At 58.9% G+C, this 16,953-nt stretch overlaps 2 protein-coding genes and 1 long non-coding RNA gene across 4 annotated transcripts; 2 read left to right on the plus strand and 1 right to left on the minus strand.

Annotated features, from left to right (window-relative positions):
- The first annotated feature begins 722 nt into the window (after positions 1-722).
- GAS2L1 (growth arrest specific 2 like 1) lies at positions 723-6,858 on the plus strand. 2 transcript variants are annotated; one of them, XM_009234224.4, is made up of 6 exons: positions 723-1,224; positions 2,160-2,811; positions 4,514-4,621; positions 4,713-4,809; positions 4,902-5,073; positions 5,537-6,858. In XM_009234224.4, the coding sequence occupies exons 2-6, from the start codon at positions 2,179-2,181 to the stop codon at positions 6,570-6,572; spliced, it is 2,046 nt and encodes a 681-aa protein (XP_009232499.4). In that variant the 5' UTR covers positions 723-1,224; positions 2,160-2,178; the 3' UTR covers positions 6,573-6,858. The 2 variants fall into 2 exon arrangements, with proteins under 2 accessions (XP_009232499.4, XP_054399273.2); XM_054543298.2 differs by having other exon boundaries at positions 741-1,224; positions 1,416-2,811.
- Positions 6,859-7,005: 147 nt separating this feature from the next.
- Positions 7,006-9,799, minus strand: RASL10A (RAS like family 10 member A). Its single transcript, XM_002830976.5, has 3 exons — positions 9,100-9,799; positions 7,933-8,057; positions 7,006-7,641 (listed from the first exon to the last, which is right to left on the minus strand). Exons 1-3 carry the CDS (start codon positions 9,316-9,318, stop codon positions 7,374-7,376), a joined length of 612 nt encoding a protein of 203 aa, XP_002831022.1. The 5' UTR covers positions 9,319-9,799; the 3' UTR covers positions 7,006-7,373.
- LOC129052608 (uncharacterized) lies at positions 9,686-15,540 on the plus strand. Its single transcript, XR_008517682.2, has 3 exons — positions 9,686-9,822; positions 10,241-10,301; positions 15,229-15,540. It is a non-coding gene; the product is annotated as an uncharacterized LOC129052608 (long non-coding RNA).
- Positions 15,541-16,953: the final 1,413 nt, after the last annotated feature.

Raw genomic sequence — 16,953 nt, forward strand, 5'->3', positions numbered from 1 at the left:
AAAAAGAAAAAAGAAAAGGTCGCAAGGACTCTGGAATGATGCCTGTGAATGCCTGGCACCAAGAGTCCTGGCTCACAATAGGTGCTCAACCAATGCTGCTGATCCGTGGATGAGGGCGTCCCCATAATCGTCATGTTCAAATCCTGGCTCCACCAGCTGCTCTCCTGACTGCGCTCCAGTTGGGCATGAGTGTCCCTCACAGAGGTGACACACCAGTCCATTCAGGTCAAGGGCGCAGAGCAGTCCTGGCAGCACACAGTAGGAGATTTATTGGAGCTCTGAGCCTGGCTGTGGTTGGTGGCTTCCCTGCAGGCCTGCCCCACCCGTGTAGCATGGCTGCCGCCCAGACCCGCCCGACGTCCCGCCCAGTCCAGCCGGCAGCAGCAGGGGGCAGGATTTCCCGCTGATCCCGGCGGTCCGTCCTCTGCAGTTTAAAAAGAGCCCAGCAGGGCTTAACCCTCCCGCGTCCGGCCGGCCTCCGATGCCCCCTGTCCCCCGTTCTGTGCGGAACTCCGGCCTTGGCCATCTGCCTACTTCTCTGAGCCTCAGTATCCTCATCTGTGAAACCGATCTTTTGACCCTAATCTCAGGGTCAAAAATGAGCATTCAGTGAGCACAAGGAGCCCTCAGTCGCCAGGGCCATCCTCCCCCTCCCCGCGGCGGTGCGGGTTATCTGGCCAGGGGAGGTCCACCGGGGAGGAGGTGACTTTGCAGCCTCCAGCCGCTATCGCTTCCTGACTTCATCTTGGGAACAGGCCGTGCTGTGCGCCAGCCCGTGGAGCCCACCGTTTGGGGAGGGGGGCGATTAAAAGGTCCCAACCTCCTCCCCAGGAGACCAAAAAGGTTGGACGGAGCCCCGGGTACTAGGCTGGGTGGGGGTTGGGCACCTGGGCCGGTCGCAGTTATTTGGGGGCCCTGGGTCTCTCTGCGTCGAGAGCGCTCGAAGACCCGGCATTCCTGGCCCGAGCGCGTGGGGAGACCCCAGCTCCTCCCCAGCCCCCGCCGGCTCGGGGAAGGGGCGGCCCCTTTAAGAGCGCGCGGCCCCGCCCGCCCCCTCCGGGCCGGATCCGAATTCCAGGGAGGCGGGGCGGAGACAGCGGCGAGGAGGAGGCCGCGGCGCGGGACGGATCGAGCTGCGGCTTGGGCGGCGCCTCCCTGCGGCGGGCCCGGCCCGGCTCCGGCCCCCGCTGGGGCAATGCTCCCCGGGGCCGCGGGATGAGCCAGGTGAGCGCGGAGACCCCCAGCCCTCCCTGCCTTGTGCGCATGGACGGGGGTGGGGGGCGGGGTGGGAAGCGGCGTCCTCGGCCTCTGTTCCCCGGGGCTGTGTGACCTTGGGCGACCCCGCACCCTCTCTGGGCCCAGGGCCCGAGCACCGGCGGGGCCTGCGGAGGCCGCTCTGAGTCCTGGCCCCGCAGGCACCGGCCTGGAGCGCTGGGGAGGCTTCTTGGAGGAGGCGGGGCCTGGCCCTGGCCCCGGATCGCGGAGACCGGCCACGCTGCGCCGCCTGGACGCCGGGCTCCTCCACCCACGGCTCTGCGACCTTCACGAGCTCGGCCCTTTCTGCGCCTCAGTTTCCTCATCTATAAAATGGAGATAATGCCTCCGCGCGCTGAGCCCTAGCGCGGTCGTGCTGTTACACTATTGCTGCTGCTATGTCGTTGTTAATGACGGCACAGCCCTTATGGAAGGGGGGCCAAGGAAGGCACGGGGACCTTCCCGCAGGACGTGGGGTGGGCACCAGCCCTAAGCCATGCACATAACCCACTCTGAGGTCAGGACCTGGGTTCCTTTTGTGTCCACTGGGGGCCTTGGCCGTTGTCTTCACTTCTCTAGGTCCCAGCCCTTCACAATGGACGCGCCTCCCTGCTTGAAAGGGAGGCCCCAGCCAAGCCCCAGTTTCCACCCCAAAAAGCCACACAGCAAACACTTAATGGACCCTAAATTGATAAAAATTATCCCATAAAGTCCTATGAGGCAGGGAATGTTACTGTACCCATTTCGCAGATGAGGAAACTTGGGGCACCGACATTTCCCAGAGCCAACATGTAAACCAGGCATTTGGCCTGAGTGACAGACTGGTGCAGGTGGCCAGCAGCTTAATTTGTACTGAGCGCTTACTGGGTCCCCATAGCGATCCTGAACTGTGTTCCTGCCCACAGTGACTCGGCCGGTCCGGGCATGGCGGACCCAGTGGCGGGCATTGCGGGCTCGGCGGCCAAGAGCGTGCGGCCATTTCGCTCCAGTGAGGCCTACGTGGAGGCCATGAAGGAGGACCTGGCCGAGTGGCTCAATGCCTTGTACGGCCTGGGTCTCCCGGGTGGCGGCGATGGCTTCCTGACGGGGCTGGCCACGGGCACGACCCTGTGCCAACATGCCAACGCCGTGACCGAGGCTGCCCGCGCATTGGCAGCCGCCCGCCCGGCCCGAGGTGTGGCCTTCCAGGCGCACAGTGTAGTGCCTGGCTCCTTCATGGCGCGCGACAACGTGGCCACCTTCATCGGCTGGTGCCGCATGGAGCTGGGTGTGCCGGAGGTGCTCATGTTTGAGACTGAGGACCTGGTGCTGCGCAAGAACGAGAAGAGCGTGGTGCTGTGCCTGCTGGAGGTGGCGCGGCGTGGGGCACGCCTGGGCCTGCTCGCCCCACGCCTCGTGCAGTTCGAGCAGGAGATTGAGCGGGAGCTGCGTTCCGCACCCCCAGCCCCCAACGCCCCTGACGCTGGGGAGGACACCACTGAAACTGCCCCCGCACCAGGGACTCCTGCCCGCGGCCCCCGCATGACACCCAGCGACCTGCGCAACCTCGACGAGCTGGTGAGTCCCCCAGCACCAGGTGCCAGGGACCCAATAGCACGGCCAGTGCCTGCGATCTGTCCCTGAACCTCCCAGGGTCCACCCTGCTATCTGCAGAACAGTCTGCCCCACAAAAAGAGTGCACATGTTGAGCACCAAACCAAGGAATGTATACCTGACCCCAAGGAAATGGGTAGCCCACAGAGAGGGAGGTGCCTGGGAGATGACGCAGCCCAGCCGGGCCTGAGACAGGATACGGGCTCCTGGCACGATCTTCCCTCACTTTGTGTGCTGTGCCTCAACTGAGCTTGTGCATTCCTTCTTCTGGGGGCCGCATGATTGGGGCACCTCCTCTGTGCCCTTCCTGCAGTCAGTCTTAGGCAGATGTGCCCACAACCTCATGGAGGCTCGAGGTTGAGTGCGTGCTGTGATGCTCAGTTGAGACGAGGCATGGAAAAACCTGGGCAAGGTGCCTGGCACACAGTAGGTGCCCCAGGGGGCTCTGCAGGTCTCCCCACTCCCCAGGCACCCCTGGGAAGCCTAGCTGGGTTGTTGCTGTTGCTGGGAGCAGGGATCCTGTTTGGAATTACAGGATTCGTTCTACTCTAAGCATAGGAGGTGCTGGGCCCTGCCCCCAAGTCTCTCCTCTCCCAGGACCTGGGTGGCCCCTACCACCCCTGAGGGCTGGACCAAGAGTTCTCTTCTTATCGGAAGGTCAGGACTACAATGTGCCTGCCTGGGAGGCAGATAGCGGATGGCAGTGGGCAGAGCCTGGGGCCCCACCCCCTGTCCTGGACCAGGGTCACTCAAGGCCCCACCTGCTTATTTCCTCTGGCGGCACTGCTGCCGCTGTGGGCGGGGAGGCGGGCAGGGCCGCCCACATGGCCAGCTTGGCAGCGCTCTGGCTCTGGTGGGGGGCTGTATGTGGTGTGTGCTCACCCGGCCAGTGGCCTGTGTGTGCGTGTGTCCGATGTGTCTGTGGTACGCCTCCACATCAGTGCCCACCCAGGGGCATGGGGCCCCCTGCACCTGTGTCCTATAGCCTGCCTGGCCTTCCTGTGGGCCCCAGCCTTCTTCTCTGGGAAGTGGGTGAAGCGGGAGTGAGGACGGGCTCTGGGGCTTCCCTAGGTCTAGGGGCTGTGGGATGTTCATTACCGGGTCTCAGACCATGGCCTGACCACAGCCCCATCATCTCATCCTGGGCAGCTCCCTGGGCCCAGAGAGCCAAGAAAGGGGAGCTGGTGAAAAGTCACGTGTGGGCCGGGTATGGTGGCTCGCGCCTGTTATCCGGCAATTTGGGAGGCCGAGGCACGTGGATCACCTGAGGTCAGGAGTTCGAGACCAGCCTGACCAACATGGAGAAACCCCATCTCTACTAAAAATACAAAATTAGCCGGGAGTGGTGGCGCATGCCTGTAATCCCAGCCACTCGGGAGGCCGAGGCAGGAGAATCGCTTGAACCTGGAAGGTGGAGGTTGCGGTGAGCCGAGATCGCGCTGTTGTGCTCCAGCCTAGGCAACAAGAGCGAAACTCCATCTCAAAAGAAAAAAAAAAGAAAAAAGAAAAGAAAGGTCACGTGTGGAAGCTGTACCCCATCCGGGGCAACACCGCCTCCATCCACTTCCCCGGAAAGCCTGACTTCCTCCTGACCCTGGAATGGCTGACATTAAGCCCCAGGAGGAGGACTTGACCTCTGACCCCTACCCTCTCTCTCTGGCCTCAGGTGAGGGAGATTCTGGGCTGCTGCACCTGCCCTGACCAGTTCCCCATGATCAAGGTCTCAGAGGGGAAGTACCGTGTGGGGGACTCGAGCCTGCTCATCTTTGTGCGGGTAAGGGCCTGGGGCCGCCCCAGCGGGCAGCAGCCAAGGTGGTGGGCTGCCGGGCGCCCGGGGCACAGCTGTGACCTGCCCACACCTGCAGGTGCTGAGAAGCCACGTGATGGTGCGAGTGGGTGGTGGCTGGGACACGCTGGAGCATTACCTGGACAAGCACGACCCGTGCCGCTGCTCCTCCACTGGTCAGTGCCAGGGTGAGGCTGGGGCTGGACGGGCAGGGGACTCGCTTCTGTGGCTCTGTCCCTCACATGCTGCCTGTCCTCTCTCCCTGCAGCTCACCGCCCACCCCAGCCGAGGGTCTGCACCTTTTCTCCACAGAGGGTGTCACCCACCCCCAGTCCCCGCCCTGCTAGCCCAGTCCCTGGGAGTGAGCGCCGGGGCTCCCGGCCTGAGATGACTCCCGTTAGCTTACGAAGCACAAAGGAGGGGCCCGAGACCCCACCCAGGTGAGATGCAGGAGGATGAGGAGTGAGGGGTCCAGAGGGTGGGGGGGCGTCAGCCCTGGCCTGCATGATGGGTTGCCTGTGCACCAGAGTGACTCACACCCTGGGAAAAGTTCCCGTGGGTGGGGGCGGGCCTGGCTTCCCATCTCCATGGCAACCCAACCAAACCAACAACACAGCTGGGGCGGGCCCTGTGTCTGGGCGGCAGCCAGGCCAGCTCTTGCTTCCTCTGGCCCGTCCTGGGAAGGGGGGTGTCTAGAGCCCAGGAAACAACTTCTTCCGTGGCTTTTGGGGCCCTGGGCGGCTGGAGGAAGCTGCTCACTTCTCCCTGGAAGTCCCCAGAACAGACCGATGCCCCTGACAGCCCTGTCCACCAGCCACATACCCTGCTGTTCCTCTCCCTGCCTGTTCTGCATGCCAGTCCTTCCGTGGTACCCCATCTGTCTCTATTGTCCCCCTGCCCCAGGCCCCGCGATCAGCTGCCCCCCAATCCCCGCTCCCGCCGCTACTCCGGGGACAGTGACTCCTCAGCCTCCTCCGCCCAGAGCGGCCCCCTTGGTGCCCGCAGTGATGACACAGGCACTGGCCCCCGGAGGGAGCGACCCAGCCGGCGGCTGACCACAGGCACCCCGGCCTCTCCGAGACGGCCTCCTGCCCTGCGCAGCCAGTCCCGAGACCGGCTGGATCGCGGCCGGCCCCGGGGGGCCCCAGGAGGCAGGGGAGCCCAGCTGTCCGTCCCCAGCCCTGCCCGGCGGGCCCGGAGCCAGAGCCGCGAGGAGCAGGCTGTGCTGCTTGTGCGCAGGGATCGAGACGGGCACCACTCATGGGTGCCAAGGGGCAGGGGCAGTGGGGGCTCGGGCAGGAGCACCCCCCAGACTCCCCGTGCCCGCAGCCCTGCAGCACCCCGGCTTTCCCGGGTCTCCAGCCCCAGTCCAGAGTTGGGCACCACACCGGCCAGCATCTTCCGCACACCCCTGCAGCTCGACCCGCAGCAGGAGCAGCAGCTGTTCCAGCGCCTGGAAGAGGAGTTCCTGGCCAACGCCCGGGCCCTTGAGGCTGTTGCTAGCGTGACCCCCACTGGACCAGCCCCTGACCCAGCTCGGGCCCCCGACCCTCCAGCTCCTGACTCTGCCTATTGTTCCTCCAGTTCCTCCTCTTCATCCCTCAGCGTCCTAGGTGGCAAATGTGGCCAACTTGGGGACTCTGGCCGGACGGCCAATGGGCTGCCTGGGCCCCGAAGCCAAGCCCTTTCCAGCTCCTCCGATGAAGGCAGCCCCTGCCCTGGCATGGGGGGGCCAGTAGATGCACCTGGGAGCCCCCTGGCTGGCCCCGAGCCCTCGAGGACCTGGGCACGGGGTCGGATGGACACACAGCCAGACCGTAAACCCTCACGCATCCCCACGCCTCGGGGCCCCCGCCGCCCCTCCGGACCCGCAGAGCTGGGGACATGGCATGCCCTGCACTCAGTCACCCCGAGGGCTGAGCCAGATTCCTGGATGTGATGGACCAGCTCAGCTGTCCCCAGACCCCATCCCTTCTCCTTTTCCTTTGTGGCCTTAACCCCTCTGCATCAGGGAGCCCCCTCTGCCTCTTGAGTACCAGACCTCATGGGACCAGACCCCTTGGGACCACATGGCACAATGGGACCTCTGTTGTACATTCCGGTTGGGGGATGAGCGTTGCTATTTAATTACTAATATTATTGAATGCCTTAGAGGAGGCCGGGCGAGCCCGGTGTTCTGAAGACCTGTGGCCCAGCAGAGCCAGACAGTAAAGTTTTGCTCCAGCCACCTGTCTGTTTCTTGGGGACTCCGCTTTGGGGCCATTCAGACCCTTTCGAGGACCCTGGAGTTAACTGCCTGGAGGCCAAGCCTGGCAACTCTGACTTCTAGGCTTAAGGCGTTATCCCGCCCAGCCCAGAAATCCCAGGTGCACTCAAATTATTTTCCCTTTTATTATCCCGCGATAGGTGTGGCATAAAGAATATGTCCAGTGAAGCTCCAGGAGCAGGCTGCGTGTTTCCAGTCAAATTCATAGCCAAGTCCTTTCCATCCAATGGGCTTGTGACCCATTGAGGTCCCAGAAAGGACTGGTCATCTCCAAGGGAGCTTGGGACCTGGTTGGGTCCGATGAGGTTCAAAAAGGGGCCCGTCGCTTAGGAGACTGGGTTGGAGCTTTCGTCATCCAATCAGGGCGGAGACTGCCCTGTCCAGTCCCAGTGAGGTTGGGCGATCCCGTCCAATCCAGGTCCCTGGTTGTCCCAGTCACAAGGTGGGGCCCATGGATGGCATTGTCCGATCGGGTCACATGAGGCTGCAGCGCGCGGGATGCAGCGCCCCCTGCAGGCGCAGGGCCGGGTGTGCAGGGCGCGCGCGCACCAGAGCGCAGCGCAGCAGCTCGCGGAAGAGACGCAGCACGTGCCAGTTGTACTTGGCGGAGCACTCGAGGTAGCCGCAGCGCCAGCCCCTGCGCACCAGGGCGGCCAGCGCGCGCCGCGGTCCGAAGCGCAGCCGCTGCCTGTCCCGCTTGTTGCCTACCACGAGGATGGGCGCTTCGGGCGCGCCCGCCGGCCTGGGGGCCGAATGGGAGATGAGAGACGCGGTGCCGGGGGCCCCACGGCCGAAGAATTCCCCCAGTGGGTATACACACGCAGGCGCATTCCCTTCCTACGGCCAGAGACACCCCCGCCAAACGAAACCCCAGGCCCATGTGGGCCAAAGAGCACATACAGCTTAAGACCTTCCCACGGGCGAAGGCCTAAGACCCGGCCCACGACGTTGGGAGACCCTACACACTCTCCTCAGGCAAAGGCCCTGCCAGACCTGTCCTAGCTCCCCACCGCCAGAACTGCCGGGCCCCTACCTGGTCTCCGCGATGCGCTGCCGCAGGGCCTTCACGTAGTCGAAACTGTCCGGGCTGCAGATGTCGTAGACCAGCACGAAGGCGTCCGTGTCCTGCAAGCTCCAGTCCTTAGCGTCTGGCCACTCCTGGGGACAGGTGGCCGGGGTTTGCGGAAGCCTCCTTTCCACTCTCCCGCTCTGGAACCCTCTGCAGGGGCCTGGACGCTAATCCTCAGGCCAACATCACCCCCATACAGACCTCTGTGCCCCTCCCCCAAGCATTCCGGGCCCTGTCTCCTCATGACCACCAGGGTAAAATTTTCCAAATCGTGCCTGGAGCCTGTCAGCCACCCTCCTTCATCCTTGGTCTCTCGTCTGCTTATCCCGAATCTTCCTCTTTTCAGCTTTCCCCAACTCGGCTCAGGCCACTCTCCTCCCTAGATGCTCTCGGTGTTTACCACTGCCTCTAAGACTAATTCCAAAGCCCTTGGCCCGAGCCCCGTGGTCCACCACGCCCCCAGATTGTCAGCTGTAACCGTTTATGCCCGTAGCGTAAGCACCTGCTGGTCTTTCCACCTGGTATGTTTTTGCCATTTCTTTTACTGAGAACTTCACTCGGTCTTCCAGGTTCAGCTCAAATGCCACTCCCTCCAGGAAGCCCTGCTTAATCCTGCCTGCTCTTTCCTCTTCACTGCTCTAGGGTCGGAAGTCTGTCCTTTACTTTGCACAAATTACTAAACGAGTCTTCGCTCCAGGGCACAAAAATGATAGGGCAGAGAATGAACCCCTCCACCAGCCCCCGTAGAAAGTACACCCCTGCTCCTGACCCCAGTCTCTCCCATTGTAGCTCTGCTCAAGGCCCCAAACACAAAACGCCACACTCTCGGGAAGGCACCGCTATGCACCACCACGAGCTGCTCCACACCCCCAGCCGAGGCAGGCAAAGGTGGAGGCGCTCACAGGAGCAAGGGAACGCCCCTGGGCAAAATCGCCCGGCCTCCAGCCTGGGCTTGGGCGTCTCCAGGTCGGCGGGAAGGGCTGAAACGCGAGTATCCCAGGTCGCACACACATCCCTCCAACCCGGAGCACAGCCAGGCGCCCGAAGCCTCCACGCGGACACGCACGTGTGCACCGAGCACGCACACCCCTCACACTGTCACACGCCCCTGCCCGCTCCTCGAGCCGCTACCTCCGGACCCCCAGGGCTCGAGCCGGGGCCAGCGACGTCGCCGTCGCGGATGCTCAAGTCGTAGACGGCGCCGTCGAGCAGCACCGCGGGTCGGTAGAGGCGCGGCCCGTTCGTGGGCCGGTGGCGCTCGGGGTAGTCACCGAACAGGAACTGGCGGATGATGGCCGTCTTGCCCACGCCCGGGGCGCCTAGAACGGCCACCCGCAGGCTACCCCCCATGGCCGGCCGGCGCTGCCGCTCCCCGCGATGGAAAGCCTCATGGGTCGGCGCCGCACCGTGCGCCCCCCGGCCGTGCGCCCCGCGCGCCCTGCCAGGTGCGCCACGGCCCCGCCGCGCTTCTCGTCGCCCCTCGGAGCACCGAGACCGGAGAGGGCAGGCCCGAGGCCGGAGCTGGCGGCGGGAGGGCAGACAGACAGCGGAGTGGGCAGACAGGTGGCGGGCGCGCGAGCTGCTCGGGCGGGTGCCGAAGCTCGAGAGAGAGCAGAGCCGGAGCGGCGCTCAGACACCGCCTCCGCCCCGCAGCGCCAATCCAGGCGCCGGCGGACGCGCGAGGCCCCGAAGTCCGCCCCTCTCGCGGCGCGGGTCCCGCAGCGGTGCGGGGCGCGGGGGGCAGCGCTGCCTCCCGGAGCCTCTGTGCCTCTATCCTTTTCTCGCTTCCGCGCCTAGAGTCGTCGCCCCAGCTGCCGGCGCGAGCGAGCGGGGCCTCCCGGAGGCGGCGATGAGGTAACCGCCAGCCCCTCCCACCTTCCCCCACCGCCCAGGACGCCCCTCCCAGGAAGGGTCGCAGGAAGGTGACTGGGGGACAGAGATCCCGGAGAGGGCCTACCCCTTCCTTACCTCCTCCGCGTGTCCCGCTCCTTTCACCCGCTCCAAAATAGAAGCCCCTTCCCACCCACTGCCGCGGCCGCTCTTCCAAACACTGCTCGCCCCCACGCTGGCTCCCGACAAGCCCCGGCCCCCGGAGTCAGGCCGCCCGGGGTCCGAATTGGAGGGGCGGCTGTGTGACCTTGGGCGAATCGCCGCACTGCGCTGGGTCTGCGCTCCGCATCCATCACAGGCAGACTCCTCAAGAGGCTCCGACCTTTTCTTGAGAGCCTACTATGTGCCAGGCCCATTACCTACGTGATTCTCGAACCTACAGCCTCAGCCTGGCATCGCTGGTTGAGAGAAGAGGAAACAGGCCCGAGAGGGGAATCTGCAAGGTTAGAAGGGCAGTGGGGGGGCCCTTGAAGTCTTCTCTGAGGTCCCTCCTACCTTCCTCCTGCCCACGGGGGTAAATGGCCCACACTAGACAATATTCAAACGGCCGTCCTCGAGGGGAAGTGGGGACAGAGGGTGCCGAGACCACAGCAGCTTAGCCCCAGATCCCTGTCCCAACAAGGCTGGAGGTGACTAAATAAAGATCCAGAAAATGGCCCACTCCACCTCCATCACTACTAAGGTCACCTTTCCTGCATGAGTTGCAACCCGTAGCTCCCCTCAAAGGGGTGCAACCTCCAAAACAGGTGCCCAGAGCCCAAGTTCCCCCTCCCTGGAGCTAGTGGAGAAGCTCCTGCCCCATCACAGCTTGGAAAGCCTCGGTTAGCCCAGCCCCCCATCCTCCGCCTCTGCTCTCCTCCCCGCTGTGTGGGGGCTCCCACGTCTCTGACCTGCACATGGCAATGCTCAAGAAATGGCCGCAATGCACAGATATCTCTGCACTGACTAAGGGGTTCATTTATTTATCCCCTCAACAAATATTCCAAATCTTACTGCTTGTCAGGAGGCTGAGATAGATTTAAAAAACAGAAAACAGGGGAAAAAAAAAGTTCTGCTTTGGAAAAGAAGGTTCTAGAACACATGGGATCTAGGGACTGTCAAAGCACAGACAATGTACCCACACCAGCCCAGGGGAAGTAGAAGAGCTAAATCCTGAAGGGGGAGGAGGCACATCCTCCAGGGAGCCTGTATGATGACAACCAGAAAGTGTCTCCAGAACAATGGCTGTGCTTTCATCCTCCCATGCTGGATCAGGGGCTGGGGTCCGCTTTCACTCTTCTCCTCAGCCACTAGGAAGCTCAGAACCACCTCTGTCTAGTGTTCCAGGTCTTCTAGCTCAGTGAGTGGGGACTGCTGGCTTCATCTTTCTTTCCTAACATGATTTTTCCCTTCACTTGATGTCCTCTTTCATGTTGTAACTTTTCAGACTTCTGGGTTTTGTTGTTGTTGTTTGAGACAAGGTCTTGCTCTGTCACCCAAGCTGGAGTGCAGTGGTGTGATCATAGCTCACTGCATCCTCAACCTCCTGGGTTCAAGTGATCCTTCTTGCCTCAGCCTCTCAAATAGCTGGGACTGCAGGTGTGTACTATGACATCCAGCTAATTTGTTTATTTTTATTTTTTGTAGAGGTGGAATCTCACTATGTTGCCCAGGCTGGTCTTGAACTCCTGGCTTAAGCAATCCTCCCTCCTCAGCCTCCAAAAGTGCTAGGATTACAGGCGTGAGCCATCACATCTGGCCAAACTTCTGGGTTTTTGACTTTTCAGGCTTCTGGGTTTTGTGAGCTGCTTCAATTCCTTTGTGGAACAAGGCAAGGCATAAATAACAAGGCACTCAGCAACACAACAACAAAACCCAGAAGTCTGAAAAGCTGACACCAGGATGGTCTTTTGTTTGTTTGTTTTGAGATGGAGTCTCGGTCTGTCACCCAGGCTGGAGTGCAGTGGTGCGATCTTGGCTCACTGCAACCTCCACCTCCTGGGTTCAAGCAATTCTCCTGTCTCAGCCTCTAGAGTAGCTGGGACTACAGGCACATGCCACCATGCCCAGCTAATTTTTGTATTTTTTAGTAGAGACGGGGTTTCACCGTATTGGTCAGGCTGGTCTCGAACTGCTGACCGCAGGTGATCCACCCGCCTCAGCCTCCCAAAGTGCTGGGGTTTCAGGCGTGAGCCACTGCGCCCGGCCAGGACGGTCTTTTTTAAGGTTTTCTCAATGCTAGGCACACTCCCACCCACCCCGGGTATTCTTTCTCTGGAAAACTTTCCTTGCTTCTCCTTCAGACACTGCAAACACAGCTGTGTGTGAGGCGTCTCTGGCTCCCAGTATGTGTTTTTGGATGGCAAGGGGAAGGGGCACTGTGGACTGGGAATGTCCTGAGGGTCCCACGAAGCCCTGCAAACCCCACAACGTGCCATGTTCCCTAGGAGACTCTCACAGCAGCGTTCCTAGCAGCAGTGCCCATTTATCAAGGGCCTGCGATGTGCCAAGCCTGACCCACAGCCTCACGCTCACTGAGGCTCCCAGGGACGCCATGATTGGGCCACAGTTGCCTAGCAGGAAAATGGCAGCACAGGGGCCGGAACCCAGGCCCTTGGGCTCCAGAGCCTGGCTTTCTGAGAAGCCTGGCTTCATCTGGACCCAGAGGGTTCTCAGGAAGTGCTCAACTGAAGCTCAGCCCCCAGTGACCACTCAGCCCCCAGTCGGGAGGGACTTGGGGAGGCCTCTAGGCCTCATGGAGCCCCCCATCCACAGAGGCTGAGCTGAGCCCTAATGGGAGTGTGCAGCCCTGTGCCAGGCTTCCTAAAGACCAGCAGGCTGGGGGCTTAAGCTGCCTGTCTGCCTGGGATGTGGATTTCAGGGTTCTCTCATCAGTCCCCTCACTCCTTCCCCAAGGAGAGGCTGTGGGGCTCCTGCCTTCTGCCCCTCTCCAATCCCTATTCCCCAGGGGCCTCCCGGGCACTTCTTGAATGCCCCTATCCAGGGCTCCAGGTACCACCCGCCAACTATGCACGCATCTTCTCCTTCAGCAGAGGGGACTGGCACTAGGCACACAGTGGCCAAGGTGGTCCTGCCTACCCTCTGTGGCAGGGAGAAAGAGACAGACATGCAGGGACGGGTGAAGACAGGAGCTCTGGGGTGGTTCAGGCCTGGGGAGATGAGTAGGCCTAGGGGAAGCACCAGTCCAGCGGGAGTTGAGGGGCTTATACTGAACCCCGAAGGATCAAGCCACAGATAGTGGGGAGGGCTGGGCAGGGGCAGGCACCAGGTGGGGAATTCTGCTTTCCCCAGTTCATTGCCCACAGGCTCCTAACACCAGCTACCTGGTCTTCACCCATGTGTTTCTTCCCAACTGGGCCTGATTCCAGCCCATCCCTGAAGTCAGGCACCCAAGGCTGCATCCAGCTCCCAGGGGGTGTTGGTTCTGGACTCCTTTGCTAGGCCACACCAGTGACCACTAATTATGGTCTGTCCTGGTCACGAATCATGGCTCCACACCACCAGTAACTCACCTCCTGGAGCAACGAATGGAGGGATCCTCCACAGCTCACATGCTTGGGGTGTAGTGGGTCCTTGGACATCCTCATGACTCCCACTAATCACAGCCAGGTAGCCTCTTGAGGGCTGGGCTGGTCTTCCAGCCATCAGGACACAAGGAGGCTGGGCAGGGCTGGGCTTCCAAGCCTCTGAAAGTTTCTTTTCTTGGGTTTGAAACCTCCTTCCAGAGCTGTGTCATCTATGCAAGTTACTTAAATTCCCTGCACCTTGGGCTGGGTGCAGTGGCTGACGCCTGTAATTCCAGTACCTTGGGGAGACCCAGGCGGGAGGATCGCTTGGGCCCAGGAGTTCCAGACCAGCCTGGGCAACACAGCGAGACCCCGACTCTATAAAAAATTTTAAAAATTGGCTGGGTGCAGTGGCTCACGCCTGTAATCCCAGCATTTTGGGAGGCCGAGGCAGGGGGATCACGAGGTCAGGCATTCGAGACCAGCCTGGCCAACATGGCGAAACCCCATCTCTATTAAAAATACAAAAATTAGCCAGGCATGGTGGTGGGGGCCTGTAGTCCCAGCTACTCTGGAGGCTGAGGCAGGAGAGTCACTTGAACCCGGGAGGCAGAGGTTGCAGTGAGCTGAGATTGCACCACTGCACTCCAGCCTGGGCGACAGAGCGAGACTCCGTCTCAAAAAAAAAAAAAAAAAAAAAATTAGCTGGGCGTGGTGGTGCACACCTGTGGTCCCAGCTACTCAGGAAGCTGAGGTGGGAGGGTCACTTGAGCCCTGGAGGTCGAGGCTACAGTAAGCCATGATCACACCACTGTACAGCAGCCTGGGTGACAGAGCAAGACCCTGTCTCAAAAAAACAAAAAACAAACAAACAAACAAAAAAACACCTCTGCTTCTCAGCTTCCTTCTCTGTGAAGGAAATATTAATTTTCTTGACTTCACTGAACTGTGGGATGCAATGAGATGATACAAAGAGAAAAACAAGACAACTTGTTAAGTTTGGGGAGACAAAATTGGTACATATAAAACTTCCATTTTTATATGTAAATGGCTACAAATACAAAACATAATGGAGGCATATGTGTGTATACGTGGGTAAACAGGCACACATATATTTTCTAGCTCTGTCAGTGGAGGGCCTGGAAGAAGTGACACCCAGTGGCAGTGAATACATCCAGCATCTAGCTCTTGGTTTCTTTTTATTTATTTATTTATTTATTTATTTATTTTTGAAACAGGGTCTCATTCTGTCGTCCAGGCTGGAATGCAGAGGCACAAACATGGCTCACTGCAGCCTGGACCTCCAGGGCTCAAGCAATCCTCCCACTTTAGCCTCCCTGAGTAGCTGGGACCACAGGCATATGCCACCACACCCAGCTAAATTTTTGCATTTCTTTGTAGAAACAGGGTTTTGCTGGTCTCAAACTCCTGGGCTCAAGCAATCAGCCTGCCTAGGCCTCCCAAAGTGCTGGGATTACGGGTGTGAGTCACCACGCCTGGCCGCTCTTGGTTTCTTTCTGTTTTTTTTTTTTTTCTTTTTTTTTTTTTTGAGATGGAGTCTTGCTCTGTTGCCCAGGCTGATGTGCAGAGGCGTGATTTCAGCTCACTGCAACCTCGGCCTCCCAGGTTGAAGCAATTCTCCTGTCTCAGCCTCCTGAGTAGCTGGGACTACAGGCGCCTGCCACCATGCCCCGCTAATTTTTGTATTTTTAATAGAGACTGGGTTTCACCTTGTTGGTCCGGCTGGTCTCGAACTCCTGACCTCAGGGGATCCACCCACCTCGGCCTCCCAAAGGGCCGGGATTACCAGCATGAGCCATTGTGCCCGGCCTGGCCGCTCCTGGTTTCTAATACTGTTTTCCAGTGAAAGGAACCAGGCTCCTTGGAGAGATGACTGCTTCTAGGGTTGGGGCAGGACCAGTACAAGATGATCCTGGAGCAACTTATGGTGGCAGAAAGGAAGGACGTGCTCAAAAACAAGGATGGTGGTATGTCACAGGGACATAGGAACCTTCCGGAAGGAGCTCCCAGAGGCCAAACCTGCAACAATTCAAGCAACAAAGTAAATAATGTTGTATGGGATTAAGCCCAGATTATAAAATAAATATCCATGAGTCCAAACTGATATAAATGACTGAGTAAATAAATAAATAAATAAATGTGATCATTCAGCTTGCTTGCTCCCAGGGGAAAAAAATACATCTGAGAAGAAACAAGTCTTGCTTAAAGAAGAATTCCAAACACTTTCATGTAGCTACTCCCCCACCCTGCTTTCCAAAGTGTAGGCTGCATTTAGTTATTTGCTTCCAAAGAATAGAGTGCAGAAAGGAGGATGGCCGGGCACGGTGGCTCATGCCTGTAATCCCAACACTCTGGGAGGCCAAGGTTGGTGAATCACTTGAGCCCAGGAGTTCAGTACCAGCCTGGGCAACATAGTGAGACCTCCTCTCTACTAAAAATAATAATAAAAAAATATTGAATGAAATTAGCCAGGTGTGGTGGTGTGTGACTGTAGTCCCAGCTACTTGGGAGGCTGAGGTGGGAGGATCAATTGAGCTCCAGAGGTCAAGGCTGCAGTGAGCTGTGTTTATGCCTCTGCACTCCAGCCTGGAGGACAGAATGAGACCCTGTCTTAAAAAAATAAATAAAATAAAAAATAAAGAGGGGAAAAGTAACTTCACAGTAGAGAAAACTGCAAACATGCAAACATTATCTTGTCCAGGTGATCCAGGCAAACGTGAGATGACAAGAAATGTCGATAGCATGTCACCCTGATTATGATGCGAAGGGAAAGTCACCTGTGTGGTATTCTTTCTAAAAAACCATAATCCCAGGCTGACCATGAGAAAAACACCAAACAAACCCAAACTGAGGGACTTTCTACAGAATACCCAAGCAGGACTCCTTGAAACAGTCAAGGCCATGAAACACCAAGAATAGCTGAGAAACTCTCACAGACATAAGGAAGCATGAGTACCACGTGGAATGTGGGATTCTGGAACAGAAGGAGGACACGAGTGGAAAACTAGTGAAACACAAATAAAAAAAACCGAAATGGGTGGCCAGGCACGATGGCTCATGCCTGTAATCCCAGCACTTTGGGAGGCTGAGACGGGCAGATCACTTGAGGTCAGGTGTTTGAGACCAGCCTGGCCAATATGGTGAAACTCCGTCTCTACTAAAAATGCAAAAATTGGCTGGGTGTAGTGGCGCATGCCTGTAATCCCAGCTACTTGGGAGGCGGAGAATCACTTGAACCAGGGAGTCGGAGGTTGCAGTGAGCCGAGATCGTGCCACTGCACTCCAGCCTGGCAACAAAGGGAGGCTCCATCTAAAAAAAAAAAAAGAACTTTTACATGAAGAAAACTTAAAATATTACAGAGACATAAAAGATAACCTGAATCAATGGGAAAGCATCCACTCCTGTTCTTTACATATAAAGATCCAATATTGTTACTGACATCATTACAAGAAGGCCATTCTCCATAAATAAATGTAAACATTTGATGTGATCCAAATAATACGATCAATTTTTTTTTTTTTAAGGACAAACTAGTTCTAAAGTTCAAATAGAATGAAATGGGAATAA

The sequence above is a fragment of the Pongo abelii genome, chromosome 23 (assembly GCF_028885655.2).
Source record: "Pongo abelii isolate AG06213 chromosome 23, NHGRI_mPonAbe1-v2.0_pri, whole genome shotgun sequence".
Classification (NCBI taxonomy): Eukaryota; Metazoa; Chordata; class Mammalia; order Primates; family Hominidae; genus Pongo; species Pongo abelii.